Source organism: Mirounga leonina, unplaced genomic scaffold (genome assembly GCF_011800145.1).
Source record: "Mirounga leonina isolate KUSES-001 unplaced genomic scaffold, KU_Mleo_1.0 Mir_171, whole genome shotgun sequence".
NCBI classification, from domain to species: domain Eukaryota; kingdom Metazoa; phylum Chordata; class Mammalia; order Carnivora; family Phocidae; genus Mirounga; species Mirounga leonina.
The window spans coordinates 9,245,243-9,260,801 of NW_023270436.1; the positions used below are offsets into that span (position 1 = coordinate 9,245,243).

Consider the following 15,559-nt stretch of genomic DNA (forward strand, 5'->3'; position numbering starts at 1 on the left):
ATTTCCATTTTAGTAAAGGAATAAAATGTGCATTCGAAGATGAAATCTAATATGGTATCTGCTTGTAAAATGCCAAATGTAAATTTGAACAATTTGGGGAATTTTGGAAAATAGCATGACACACTTTATTAAAAACCTCAGAGTAGTCACACTTTTAGATCTAATAATTCCAGTTAGAGGAATCTTTCTTTAAAAAGTAATTCTCGGGGTGCCTGGGTGGCTCAGCCATTAGGTGTCTGCCTTCGGCTCGGGTCATGATCCCGGGGTCATGATCGAGCCCCTCATCGGGCTCCCTGCTCAGCAGGAGGCCTGCTTCTCCCTCTCCCACTCCCCCTGCTTGTGTTCCCTCTCTCGCTGTCTCTCTGTCAAATAAATAAATAAAATCTTTAAAAAAAAATTCTCAAATGGGAAAACAGCTTTATATATTAATACGGCCACCACAATGTTGTTTATAATAAAAAATTGGAAACACCCTAATGGTACAATAATCAGGAAGTGATTAAACCTTAGCATATCTACTTGTTGCAACAATGACAACAAAAGTAACAGCCGACATTTACTGAGTGTATAGTATGTGCCAGGCACTATAACAAATGCTTTGGATGCATTGTTAACCCAAAGCATTCTCACAACAACTCATGATATGTTACTGTTATGATCCCCATTTTACTGGAGAGGAAATCGAGGCTTAAAGACATTAAGCAACATCCCCCGGGATACACAACTAGCATGTGAGTGGCAGAGTTTGGCCTCACACCCTTGGGCAGTAGGATTCCACAGCCCAGCCTTAATGATTTGCTGTTACTGCAGCCAACAAAAGTACACTTAAATAACACAAAAATGTTAAAATTGTAATAAAGACAGATACAGACCACATATAGTACTATCCTAACTACATTTTGTATTTTTTTTAGTACTCCCTACACCCAACATGGGACTCAGACCCACAACCCCAAGATCACAAGTTGCACACTCCACCGACTGAGCTAGGAGGCTTCCCTATGTTTTGTTTTGTTTTGTTTTTTAAGATTTTATTTATTTGTTTGACAGAGAGACAGAGCACAAGCAGGGGGAGTGGCAGGCTGAGGGAGAAGCAGGCTCCTGGCTGAGCAGGGAGCCTGATGTGGGACTCGATCCCAGAACCCTGGGATCATGACCTGAGCCGAAGGCAGATGTCCAACCAACTGAGCCACCCAGGCTCCTCCCTTAACTATTTTTTTTTTTTAAAGACTTCTGGGGGGGCGCCTGGGTGGCTCAGTTGGTTAAGCGACTGCCTTCGGCTCAGGTCATGATCCTGGAGTCCCGGGATCGAGTCCCACATCGGGCTCCCTGCTCGGCAGGGAGTCTGCTTCTCCCTCTGACCCTCTTCCCTCTCGTGCTCTCTGTCTCTCATTCTCTCTCTCTCAAATAAATAAATAAAATCTTAAAAAAAAAAAAAAAAGGCTTCTGGGGGCGCCTGGGTGGCTCAGTCGTTAAGTGTCTGCCTTCGGCTTAGGTATGATCCCAGAGTCCTGGGATCGAGCCCCGCGTCGGGCTCCCTGTTCAGCAGGAATCCTGCTTCTCCCTCTCCCACTCCCCCTGCTTGTGTTCCCTCTCTCACTGTGTCTCTCTCTGTCAAATAAACAAATAAAATCTTTAAAAAAATAAGTAATTAAAATAAAATAAAAAGACTTCTGCACCGAAACAAAAATATTAGAAAGGAACACACCAAAATATTTACCATGTTGGGGTAGCATGTTACTGTTCTTCAGCTGCAAGTGACAGAAACCCACCTAGACTGACTGAAGTGTTTTGTTTTGTTTTTTAAAAGGAGAGGTAAAATGTATTGGCTTCATAATTTAAATCTTTCAGGCATGACTAGATCCAGGGGCCCAAATAATATTAGGACCCATTCATTCTCTTTCTCCCTCCATCTCTCCACTCCTTTTTCCTCTATAACCTTAGTGAATGTCCAGCATACCTCCTGAGATTGACTCACTGGGCCAATATGAACAATCGTCTGGGGTCAGGAGGATGCATTGTTCAGATTGGCCGAATCTGGGTCTTGTGCCCATCCTTGGAACCAGGGATTGGGTCAGTCCCACCCAAACCATGTGGACTGACAGTAGCTACAGAGAGCCGTTTCCCAAAGGAAAGCCCAGGGATTATTAGCAGAACATGAAGTAGGGAAAGGGACACCAGGCAGGCAAAAGCAGGAGCCAAATACTGGTGATATGACTGAGTAGTTACTTTTCTATTTAAAACATTTAAAAATTTCCTCCTTGGGGGTGCCTTGGGTGACTCAGTCAGTTAAGCATCTGACTCTTGATTTCTGCTCAGGTCATGATCTCAGGGTCATGAGATGGAGCCCCAAGTCAGGCTCCACGTTCAGCACGGAGTCTGCTTGGGATTCTTTCTGTCTCTCTCCCTCTGCCCCTTTCCCTGCTCTCTCTCATGCATGCTCTCTCTCAAATTAAAAAAATAAAATTTTAAAAAAGAAAAAAAAAAGAATGTCTCCTGTGGATAGCATATAGTTAGGTCTTGCTTTTCTATGCAGTATGACAATCTCTATCTCAATTAAAATGTTTAGTCTAATTAATGTAATGTAACTACTGATGTTTGAATTAGTTCTATAATTTTGCCATTTGTTTTTTGTTTTTCCCATCTGTTTTTTGTTTTTCTTGCCTATTTCGGGGTCAGATGGATATTTTTTAGAATTCTGTTTTAATTTCTGCAAGTACTGATTTTAATTCAGAAAAATAGTTTCAAGAAAATCTCATCAATTCAGCCAGCATTGTTGCTCATTTCTCTTTGTTCCGGCAGGATAATGAAAGCCCTTGCCAATGCTGGAGTGCCTGTCCCCAAAGTTCTTGGCCTCTGTGAAGATTCAGGGTAATGTTCAGATTTATTTCTTTCATTACATATTCAAACTACAGAAGAGAAACGCCCATATAGTAGCTCAAATCCCAGTTTGTTAAAGTGAAGACAAATAAAATTTGGGTGAGAGAGAACAGAGATTTTATAGCAACCTCCCCTGGAAGTTCACAGAACTTTAAGTTATCCTGAAAGATAAAGAAATGCCTGCTTTTGTGAAAATTGGTAGAAAACATTTTTTTATCTTTTAAAAAATTTATATCCATCTAGTTTCATGTTGCTTGTTTTTGTTAATTTTTTATTGCGGTCCTTTTTTTTTTAAGATTTTATTTATTTATTTGACAGAGAGAGACAGCGAGAGAGAGAACACAAGCAGGGGGAGTGGGAGAGGCAGAAGCAGGCTTCCTGGAACCATGATCTGAGCCGAAGGCAGACCCTTAACGACTGAGCCGAAGGCAGACACTTAATGACTGAGCCACCCAGGCGCCCCAGGATAAACAGTTTTAATGGTAGCCTTTTTAAAACAACTTTTTAGAACAGGAAACTGGTTTCTAGTAATGACTAAAGAATGGATTAATGACATTTTGGTGTGTCACCTTAATATTACAGGGTGGTATATGTGTCACTCACACTACCAGATAATGATAGAAATAACATCAATAAGAAGAAGGGATATTTATTGAAGCCTCATTGGAACCAGGCAGTCCATGTATATTTGCTCCCCTAATTCTTACAACATCCCTTTGAAGTTTTACAGATTAAAACAACAAAGCCCAGAGAGGGTTAGTAAGTCTCTCATGATCACACTGCTGGGAAGGGGCAGAGATGGGATTTAAACCTGGTTCTGTATGGCTCCGAAGTCCCCCTCTCAACATGCTGCTTTCCTCCATTATCACACTTAATCTCCATTCCCGTGGCTTCCACGAGTGGACCAAACAGAAGAGAAACATGCTGGCAAAAACGTATAGACAGGGCTGTGTGTGTGGATTGGTTTGGGGATGGGGTACTTCTAACCCTCTGTGCTGATGTATGAAGGAAAGGAAATGTCCAGCACTCTGGGTCTGAACTCCTTCCCCAGCACTTGGAGCAAACACATAGAAAGAGCAATGCTGGGGCACCTGAGTGGCCCAGTCTGTTGAGCGGCTGGCTCTTTGCAGCTCAGGTCATGATCTCAGGGTCCTGGGATTGAGCCCCACGTTGGGCTCCACACTCAGTGAGGAGTCTGCTTGAGGATTCTCTCTCTCTCTCTCTCCCTCTGCCCCTCCTCCTTCTCTCTCATGTGCACACGCTCTCTAAAATAAATAATCTTAAAAAAAAAAAAAGCAATGCCATAACTAACAGCCTGCCATATTATGAGCTGGACCACTGAAACCCCCTGTCTGTGTCCTTCCCAGGGTCATTGGCACTCCCTTCTATGTGATGGAATACTGCCCAGGCCTCATCTACAGAGACCCCTTTCTGCCAGGCTTGGAGCCCAGCCAGAGGCGGGCCATATACACTGCCATGAACAGAGTCTTGTGCAAAATTCACAGTGTGGACCTCAAGGCTGCAGGCCTAGAAGACTATGGGAAACACGGTGAGCAAGAGGCCATTTGTCTTTTGTGCTGATGAGTTCCTCATTGGTGCCCCTGTTTTCAGGATTTGCATCATGGCAGGGTGTTAATGTACCTAGCGTTTGCTAAATGTGAGGTGGGCTTCTTAGCCCCCTACTTGGAAATCTAGTTTCATTTTAATGGAGGTGTCATTTACCTAGATATATTATCCTTGGATATGTCCCTTCACAGCCTACAGAATCTCTCTTCCCTGCAACTTTGATCTTGCTGGACCATTTCAGTCTTTATTTTTTCTGGTACTGGCCAAGAGTATTTAAGATACCTTCTTCTGTTTTTTACTCTTTCCCCTAAATATTCTTTCAACAGGGGATAGACTTTTAAAATGCCATTATGCCAAGGTATTTTGTTTGTAGAGTTTTGTTTCTGCTTGTTTTTTTACTGAGAGTTCCAGTTGTTCTTCATCCTCATTGTTAGTGTCAGTTCTTTCTTTCTTTCTTTCTTTTTTTCTTTCTTTTTCTTTCTTTCTTTCTTTCTTTCTTTCTTTCTTTCTTTCTTTCTTTCTCTTTCTTTCTAAGTCAGGTGTACTGAAGTGTAGCAGTCTATAAATGTGACAGACACACACAATTTTAAAACCACAGTCACCAGTTGTCTCCATGCACAAACTTTAGCATGAGCCAAAGAATTTAACTTTTTCTGCCCTGCAAAGCTCAAGAGTATTTGACTCTTGACCAGTATGTATTCTTGGCTATAGTCAAAAAGAATCCCCCAGCTAAGCTGTGTTTTTTTTTCTCTGCTTTTAACCAAAATGTGTTTTCCGTAGGACCACATCAGAGGCTGTAGTATGTCTCCTGTGTACATCACCTTCCTGCCATTTCTGCCAAGTCACCTAAAGCCCCACCTCTCCACAGGCACATTAGCTGAGTCCCCACAAGTAATCAGTTTGAAACACTTTGCTACCACAGAGAAAGCTTGCTGACTTCCCAGCCCAAACTGAGGGGGTTCTCCCCATCCCTTTAAGTACAGCCAGATCCATGCCATCCCCCCCTCCATATTCTAACCTGTTGACTAGAGATACCAACTCTAGTAGTAACCTCCACCTCATTTGGAAATAAAAACTTATTTGTTGTTTATCTGAAATTCACATTTAACTGGGTATCCTGTATTTTATCTGGCAGACCTAGTCACCAGTAAAAAGGCCAGTAGGCAAAGACAACACATGTTGTCCATATTGATCCATTGTTTCAAGATGGAAAGAGCACTGGAGCAGAAGTTGGATGCTAATTTGTCAGGGACCTTGGGCAAGTCACCTTACTTTGTCATCGTTTTCTCAATAGTAAAGGTTGGGTTAAAAAAACTGTCCTTTGCTGCCATGGCTACCCCAGTGCTTTGAATGAAGATGAAGCCTCAGGCAGATGCAGTGATGGGCAGTGTGACATCCTGTCCTGGAGAGACAACAGCTTATGGAAGTCCCTCCCATGTGCTGTCTGAGTGGATCCTTTGCCTTTTATTTTTAAAGTAGACTGTTTTGATGCTCTTTCCACTGACCTCTTAGGACAAAGAGGCAGAGCAGAAATCTGATGTGATTTCATGTGACCCAAGGGCCACTGGCCGTGTTTTGAGCCTAATAGCATACAGCAGCTTCATCATGCTTCACGTTCACTGATCCAGCTACAGAGGCATCAGATCTTCCTTTTCAAGAAACCTGCAATTTCCCTGGTGGTGTCAGGAATCCAGCTGCTGGGCAGGGCATTGGCTATAAATAGCTACTACCTTTGTGCAAAGGGTGGCATATTTAAATAAATTTACATATTCAGATACATTTAAATATTTGCTTGCACAAGTGAATATCTCCAAGAAACTGGTCACATGGGTTGCCTTTGGGTAAGAAGAGCTGAGTGGCTGGGCAGAGGGTGGGAGAAAGACTACGGTATATCCTTCTGTCACTTTATGCCAAGCCATGGGAATGTATTATCTATTCAAGAGTACACATTTACATTTATTAAAAAAAAAGAGAGAGACTGCACACAAACATGATTTCTAATTAAGAGGAACTTTTGACAAAGATCCTTTAGGTACAGTCCAGTTACCATAAAGAACCTTTCTACCACCAATGACCTGCAGGGAGCACATAATCCTCTTTTCTTATCCCAGAGGGGCAGTCTGCTGGAGGAAGGATGTTTCGGTGCCTTGGTGGGCCTGATAAGAGGAGACCAGTAGCCAACAGAGCCAGAGACACAGGGGCAGCTGTGTCTGTTTCCCGTGAGAAAGGAATGTGTGCAGCGCTAGTTGGTGTGTTCGGGGTGGAAGGTCCCAAATCCATATAGATTTTCCTGAAAGGCTCCTTTCCCAAAGGCTCAACTCCTGTGTATGGTTGTTTTTTTTTTAAAGATTTCTTTATTTTGACAGAGAGAGAGAGAGTGTGCATGTGTGCATGTGAGCTGGGGGAGGGGCAGAGGGAGACAGAATCCTTAAGCAGACTCCTCACTGACCGTGGATCTCCAGGCAAGGCTCGATCCCACGACCCTGGGATCATGACCTAAGTCAAAACCAGGAGTCATACATTTAACCAACTGAGCCACCCAGGCTCCCTGGCTCAGCTCCTGTGGTTTTTGGATTTGACTTACTATTATAATAATTCTCAAACTTACAGAAATGTGAAATAGTACAATGAATAACCATATATGCCCACTACTATATGGTTAACTTTTGCCATATTCGCTTCTCTCTTTCCCTCTCCCTCTGTTTCTCTCTCTCTTTAAATATATATATGTGTTTAAATATATAATAATATATATATGTATTTAACAATAATATATATTTAACAAAGTTGTAGAGACCCTAACACTTGACTCCTAAATACTTCAGTAGGCACTTCCTAAAAATAAGGACATTCCCCCATACCATTATTGCATCCAAGAAAATTTACAATTTTCCCTGAATATCTAAAACCCAGTCCATATTCAGATCCATTTCATCAGTTATCCTGTTATATCTTTTTAAAAAAAGATTTATTTATTTATTTTAGAGAGAGAGAGTGAGAGAGAGTGGTGGGGAGGGGCAGAGGGAGAGAATCTCAAGTAGACTCCACGCTGAGCGTGGAGCCCGATGTGGGGCTTAATCTCAGGATCCTGAGATCATGACCTGAGCCAAAATCAAGAGTCAGATGCTTAACTGACTGAGCCACCCAGGTGCCCCTCCCCTTATATCTTTTATAAATGAATTTTTTCCCCCGATAAATCAGGATCTGATCAATGAATCTAGAACAGTCCCTGCACGACCTGTTTTTTTCAATGAATTTTTTAACAGACCAAGTCAGTTGTTTGTATATTTGTCTTGATTATTTCCTATGGTTTCATTTACTTCTGTCTTCTGTTTCCTATAATTCTGAAAACTAGAAATTACGTCTAAAGGCTTGATTTGTTTTGGATTACATTCCTGTGGACTTTGACCTCCACTTCTCATGGCCCAACTAGATCTTGCAAAGGACAGGTGTCTAGACATTCTAGCTGTGCAGTGGACTCCACAGAAGGAGCTTGATCTCTCTAATCTTGTCTTCAAACCCTTCAGCCTCTGGGGCCCATTTTTCTCTCAGCTGAGGGATGGAGGCTTGGCTTAGAGCCAGGGAGCTGACACGTTTATTAATTATATTAACAGTGACAATAATTGTCAGTTGACAATAATCAGGACATAATGGCCGCCATTCATTGAGCGGCTGTCTGTGCAGCTCAGTATTTGGCCTGTTACGTATGGATTTTGGTTAGCCTTCACAACAGTCCTATGGAATTTAGGTGTCAGTACATTCATACAAAAGAAGCAAGGGAGGCTCGGAGAGGTTAAATCAACTGAAGACCCTGGCTGAGCTGAGTTGACTTCAGAACTTCTTCCAGTGTCCCGTCCCAGATATAACTCAAAAGTTTCTCAATCGTGGTATCTCTTGGGTTTCTTAGCAAACAACTGAATAATGATACAAATGCTCATGTAGTACTTACTACATGCCAGGAACATCTCCAGGGGCTTTACATATTTTATCCTCCCAACAACTCTCTGAGGAGCATCTCATTGATGAAGAAAAACCGAGGTACAGAGATGTTAAGTGACCTGTCAGAGATCACAAAGATAGAGAATGGCAGAACTGGGAATCACACCCAGGCAGTTTGGTCCCAGAGTCCATGCGTTTAGCCAACCACTGTTGTTCAGCCAAAACGGGATTTCTTAAAGGCTGCTAGGAAGCTTGTAGGAAGTCTGAGAGGGCCAGGGATCAGGTTTTCGGGCCTTGTGGCTGGGAACAACACCCGCATCACACTGATCCAGCCACGGTGGCGGGAGCATCCTGTGAGAAACTCATAGGTCATCAGAAGAGCATTATCAGGGCTTTCACTGTTTTGGTTACTTTTCTGGAACCTTTGGAGGATGTTAGAGTGGCATACCTGTTTGAATTCTCTTTCCCTCAGGGGACTATATTCCACGGCAGGTGCAAACCTGGATTCAGCAGTATCGAGCCTCAGAAACCAGCACCATCCCCGCGATGGAGAGGCTTATCCAGTGGCTGCCCCACCATCTTCCCAGGCGACAGAATACGACGGTGGTGCATGGGGACTTCAGGTAGGCACGACTATGAGGAGGGGTGAATATCTAGATGTGAAAAATGATGGCCAGGGCAGTTGAAGAGGAAATTAAGCAGCTGGCCTGAGCCCAATTTACAGTTGAGGAGGATTCCCTTTACAAAGGATCTACGTGTGCATGACCTTCTAAGGCAGGGTCTCTCCACCTTGGCCTGTTGACATTTGGGGCCAGATAATTCGTTATGACTGGGGGCTGTCCTATTGCCCCCAGGTCTGAAAGGGCACACAGGTGCTCCAGCTACTATGACCACATAAAAATCTCCCAAATCACACGGCTGCAAACGACGACAGAAGTTGTTCTGCTCATGAATCTGCGGTCTGGGGACAGGATCCCCTGTTTCAGCTGGGGTGGCTGTCAGGCTGGGCACTGGGATCTCCTGGAGGGTTGCTCCTGTGCCTGGCCCTGGGGCAGAGAAGACTGAACAGCTGGGCTCCTTGGGCCTCTCTCTGTCTCTTTGTGGTCCCCACATGGTCTCTCCAGCATAGCAGCTTCTGGGTGTCTGGACTGCTTCCCTGGGGGCTCAGAGCTGCAAAGGTATGTGTTCCAAGAGAGCGCTGTTTGGGAGCTGATGCCCTTTTCTGAGCGAGGCTCTGGAGTCACTTAGCATCACTTCCACCTGTGTTATAATTGTTAGAAGCCAACTGCTTCAAGCAGCAAAGACTTAGACTCTCCTTTTGTGGAAGGAGTGTCCAAGAGCTTGCAGACCTGTTTTAAACCCATCACAGGGAAGGAGGGATTACCAGAACCCAGAGAGGATCGCTATGTGGAGAGGGCTGGCTCCCTGACCAAAACTGGCCCCTGGGAGAGCAATACAGCGTCCCTCAGCCATCTGCCCCCTTCCCCGTCTCCTGCTGGTGTCCTCATTGGCTGAGCCCACTGGAGCCAGAGGGCAGGGGAGCTCGTGGACAGGGGCACCGAGGGGCTAAGAGGGTGCGGAGTGCATTTGGAGGGGCAAAGGGAAGACACCCAGCACAGAACACGCCCCAGTGCTCAGTTTTCCTTAGAGCTGTCTCTTCATTCTTTCTGTGGCTTATTCAGGTTGGACAACCTGCTGTTCCATCCAGAGAAGGCTGAGGTACTTGCTGTCCTTGACTGGGAGCTCTCTACCTTAGGTGACCCCCTTGCGGACGTGGCCTTCAGCTGCCTGGCTCACTACCTGCCATCCAGTGTTCCCGGTTCCCTGCTGCGAGGTAGGAACTGCTCAGGGGCAAGAGGAGGGAACGAGGCAGCTCCATTCTCAAAACACCCGAGGCACAAAGGTAGCAGTGATGGCTGTTGGTGTGGGCGCATGAAATTGAGGTCCTGGTGGTTTGGGTGGAAAATGTACTTGGAGTGCATTCCTGTCAGTGCGGGGAGATGGTAGGGTGTATTTTAAGTGAGAAGGATGTGTGCACAGACCCCTCTTATGTTTTTACACAACTAATTTCTATTTAATTTTCTAAATTAAAAATACAAGTTTATTTTAAAATGTTGGAGCCAACAGATAACAAAAGGAAAAGTTAAAGTCGTGGATAGACCCAGACATAACCATTGCCAACATTTTCATCTTTCTGTGTGCGTACATTTGTTTAAATGAAAATGCGATTCTATGATTTTGTGGCCTGCCTTTTCTCAATTATGTAATTTGGACATGCTTTCATGCCATTAAGTATTTTATCTACAGCATCATTTTTAATCATGGAATAGGATTTTAGTGAATAGAATTAACTTAAGACATTTGATTATATTTGGATATTTAATTTGTTTCTGATTTCTTTTATATTACTTCCCCCCAACCCTCACAAAAAAGGCAGTGAACATCTTTGTAGGAATAACTTCGCCTATATTATAAGGTATACTCCTGGACAAAGTCCTAGGAACAAAATGTGTTACATGCTTCTAAGCCATGAGAAGGTTACAAATGAAGCAAATCAGTAAAAATGTTTATTTGTTGTAATTATTTTTTTCATAATTTGGCAGGATCTTTTTTTTTTTAAAGTAGGCTCCACGCCCAGCATGGAGCCCAGTGTGGGTCTTGAACTCACGACCCTGAGGTCAAGACCTAAGCTGAGATCAAGAGTTGGATGCTTAACCAACTGAGCCATCCAGGTGCCCCAGGATCAGGATTTTACTTTCAGTACCATTTTTTATCAAATGGCTGATGGAAAATAATATGCATCCACCCTGAACTATAGTCCAGATGGAAATGGAGGCCTCTTATTCCTTCCTTTACTGCCAATTTATTTTTTTTTAAAGATTTTATTTATTCATGAGAGAGAGAGAGAGCAAGAGAGCATGAGCGAGGGGGGAGGGGCAGAGGGAGAGGGAGAAGCAGACGCCCCGCTGAGCAGGGAGCCCACGCGGGACTCAATCCCAGGATGCTGGGATCATGACCTGAGCTGAAGGCAGACGCTTAACCAACTGAGCCACCCAGGCACCCTGCCTTTACTGCCAATTTGTAGTCTGTAACTTTTGAGGGCCAATTTGTGAATAGCTTCAAGCCGGGATCCCAGCCTTATGAGGGCAGAAGAGCTGCTGAAATAAGGAGTTGAGCCTGTGAACTAGCTGTGAAGCTCATTGCCAAGGGAGGAAATGATTTTCATAATTTAGATCCCTGTGGCCACAGGGGGGTGGGGAGGTCAGTGACTGCCCGCCCAAAGATGGCTCTGTCTGTCGCCTCAGGTTTGCGTGACTGTGATTTCACTCAGCTGGGCATCCCTACCGCAGAGGAGTATTTCAGGATGTACTGCCATCACTCGGAGATCCCTCCCCCTGAGGACTGGAACTTTTACATGGCTTTCTCCTTTTTCCGCATGGCTGCAACCCTGCAAGGAGTCTACAAGCGCTCACTCCCAGGTAATGCTGCCTCAGGGTCGGAATCACAGCCACGTGGCTTCTCCCCCTAGGAACCCTCCTGTGGTCACAGAGGCTTTGGAGGGACCAGTTTGCCAGAATTCTACAAGATTCAGTTAATTCAACCATCTGTCATTAATGGCACATATATATATTCTTTAAAACATTTAAACTTTTAAAAGTTATTTTTAAGAGTTATTTATTCATTAGAGAGAGCGAGCGAGCATGTGCAAGTGGAGGGAAGGGCAGAGGGAGAGAGAGAATCTCAAGCAGAATCCCCACTGAGCACAGAGCCCAACTTGAGGCTCAAGCTCACGACCCATGAGATCATGACCTGAACCTAAATCACAAGTCAGAAGCTCAACCGACAGAGCCACCCACATGCCCAAACTTTTAAAAAAGTATTAACATAACATACAAAAAAATTAAAGTAAAAACCTACATAAGAATTAAATCATAAAGAAGAATACAAAATTATTTTCCTGTCTTCTCAGTATCATTTCTTAAAGATAAATACTATCGTTAATGGGCCCCCCATTTTTTCCTGTGTATCTATCTTATCTCTAAGGTTTTTTTAAAGATTTTATTTATGTATGTATGTATTTATTTATGTATTTATTTATTTATTTGCCAGGGAGAGAGAGAGCACAAGCAGGGGGAGCAGGAGAGGGAGAAGAGGGAGAAGCAGGCTCCCGTCAGAGCAAGGAGCCTGATGCTGGGCTCCATCTCAGGACTGTGGGATCACGACCTGAGCCAAAGGCAGATGCTTAACCAACTGAGCCACCCAGGCGTCCCTCTCTCTCTCTAAGTTTTACAAAAATGTGATCAGCCTACATGCATTTTTTGTACCTTGATTTAAAAATTTTTTATGCTTAAGAATTCCTATGAAATATTTGTGTATGTATACATATAGGATATGATGTGTGTACGTATAGGATATACACATATATATGATTATCATATATATACTTTACAACAATATAAGATACATTCCTTGGTTTTTTTGGACTTAACAATATTTCATAGAGACCTTTCCACATGAGTATGTGCAGATATCCACCATTCTTTTTGATTTCTATAGTATGTTCCATTGTATGGATGTAGCGTAATTTATTTAACCCATTCTCCTAATGACGTATTTTTGGATTGTTTGCACATTTTTGCAATCACAAATGGTGGTTGGTGAACATCCTTTTTCACACGTGTGAATATACCTGAAGGATAAATTCCCAGAATTAGAATTGCTAAGTTAAACCATGTACATTTAAAAATTTTGTAATGTCGCCAAATTGCCCAGTAAGAGGATTGCTGAAGGAGAAAAAAGATTATGTTTTCTTAGATGGTGCTTCTCCATACATGGGAAAATGCTTTATTGAACTAGCTGGGAGTTAGTTCTACATTATATCTTGTTCATCTGAACTTCTGGGAAGAAAAGTTAAGTGTCGACAGTGAGTCGGATATGTATATATAAATGAACGTTATCACCTACAGAGTGTTTACATATATATATACACACACACATATGTATATATATGAGAGTATGGCACAATCTTACTGGTTTTAATTCTAGATCTTATAGGATAGCAAATGAAATAATCTCTCTCCTAAATTAGTTAAGAAGATAGAAGGCAGGGGCGCCTGGGTGGCTCAGTCCGTTAAGCGGCTGCTTTTGGCTCAGGTCATGATCCTGGGGTCTTGGGATCGAGCCCCACATCCGGCTCCCTGCTCAGCGGAGAGCCTGTTTCTCCCTCTCCATCTGCCTGTCACTCTGCCTACTTGTGCTCTCTCTCTGTCAAATAAATAAATAAAATCTTTAAAAAAAAAAAAAAAGAAGATAGAAGGCAGATTACAGTTTGCTTCCTATGTAGAAAGGAAGACGGGCAGAAAGAAAGCACATAGAACCTGCCAGAAAGTCCTAGAAATGGTGGCTATCCTAGTAGCATTATGTACTCCCAGTTTTCCCCATGTCATAATCTCTAAATTCCATTCCCACCAAAAGGAACTGGGACTTCTTAGAGAAGTGACTGTGTTCAGGTCAAGGGCAGGACGTCTGCAGGTGAGCCTGGAGCACCTTGTCATACCAGTAAGCGAGGGAGCTGTGGAAGACGACTGGGGTCACATCTACTGCACCCAGGAGTCAGCCTGAACAGGCCCCCACGTGCTAACAACAGGATACATTGAGCACCAGTAAGGATGAAGAGAAATGGATGGGAACCCATCAAGTGTGTTTACATCCATGAGTAAAAGCAACACTAAAACAGAGTCAAAATCTCATTGGTGGCTTTGGAGGACACCAGGGAACCAACCCATTATTCTAAAAATTGATAAATAAAGGAGAAAAAAAATCAAGGATTTATCCTGCCTTTCGTATACAAGTTCTAGGTCAGGCTAACCAAGTAACTGATGGGAGAAAGCTTCTCTCTAGGGAAGCATCCCACACAGAATGACAGAATTAACAGATCACCAATTATCCACCCCTAATACATTAATGGATCTGGAAAATAAGTATCAATGGTGCTAACATCAGCAAGAGAGAGACGGCCAGACATTACGTACCTCCCGGTGCTTCTCCCAAAAGTCAGACCTGGATCTGACCGAGTCTGTAGTGCTAACTACCACGTCACAGGAAACAGGGTTCAGAGGAGTATGTTAAACATGACCCCTGGGGCACAGCCGCTCACCAAGTCCAGATTCGGGGATACTTCACAGATTCTTCAACAAATGAATGTCAGGGGGGAAGAGAAAAGATGAAAATGGAACCTGCAGATCAAAAGGGACTTAAGGGGCACCTGGGTGGCTCAGTCGGTTGAGTGTCCAGCATCTGACTCTTGGTTTCAGCTCAGGTCATGATCTCAGGGTCCTGAGATCAAGTACCAAGTACCACATAGGGCTCCACGCCCAGGGGGAAGTCTGCCTCAGATTCTCTTTCTCCCTGTCCCTCTGCTCCTCCTTCCTCCTTTCTGGCGCTCTTGCTCTCTCTCTCTCTCCCCGTAAAAATAAATAAATAAATAAATTAAAAAAAAAATAAATACATACATACATACATACATACAATCTTAAAAAAGGGGGTGGATTTAAAAGACACATCAGCCATTATAGCATTTGAATCTTTAGATCCCTATTTGAAAAAACATTATAAAAAATTTTTTTTATGAGAGGCGCCTGGGTGGCTCAGATGGTTAAGCGTCTGCCTTCGGCTCAGGTCATGATCCCAGGGGCCTGGGATCGAGCCCCGCATCGGGCTCCCTGCTTGGCGGGGAGCCTGCTTCTCCCTCTCCCTCTACTGTTCCCCCTGCTTGTGCTCTCTTGTTCTCTGTCAAATAAATAAAATCTTCAAAAAAAAAATTTTTTTTATGAGATAGTGAAATTTGAATTCTAGCTGGACAGTTGATGACATCAAGGAGGCATAGTTTTTTGGTTTTTTTTTTTTAAGATTTTGTTTATTTATTTGACAGAGAGAGACACAGCGAGAGAGGGAACACAAGCAGGGGGAGCATGAGAGGGAGAAGCAGGCTTCCCGCGGAGCAGGGAGCCCAACGTGGGGCTCGATTCCAAGACCCCGGGATCATGACCTGAGCTGAAGGCAGACGCTTAACGACTGAGCCACCCAGGCGCCCCTCAAGGAGGCATAGTTAACTTTTTTAAGCGTGATGATGGTGTTGTGTGTTTTTAAGTCTTTGTTATGAGACATAAATGAA

At 43.6% G+C, this 15,559-nt stretch overlaps 2 protein-coding genes across 4 annotated transcripts in view; one reads left to right on the forward strand and one right to left on the reverse strand.

Annotated features, from left to right (window-relative positions):
• The window catches only part of BRAP (BRCA1 associated protein), a 101,855-nt gene that overhangs the window by 50,255 nt on the left and 36,041 nt on the right, over positions 1–15,559 (reverse strand). The window lies entirely within an intron of this gene.
• The window catches only part of ACAD10 (acyl-CoA dehydrogenase family member 10), a 38,386-nt gene that overhangs the window by 19,101 nt on the left and 3,726 nt on the right, over positions 1–15,559 (forward strand). Inside the window, 5 exon segments of the mRNA XM_035017014.1 lie at positions 2,803–2,871; positions 4,248–4,429; positions 8,858–9,008; positions 10,068–10,219; positions 11,691–11,864. Of these exon segments, the coding sequence (XP_034872905.1) occupies positions 2,803–2,871; positions 4,248–4,429; positions 8,858–9,008; positions 10,068–10,219; positions 11,691–11,864 (728 nt within the window).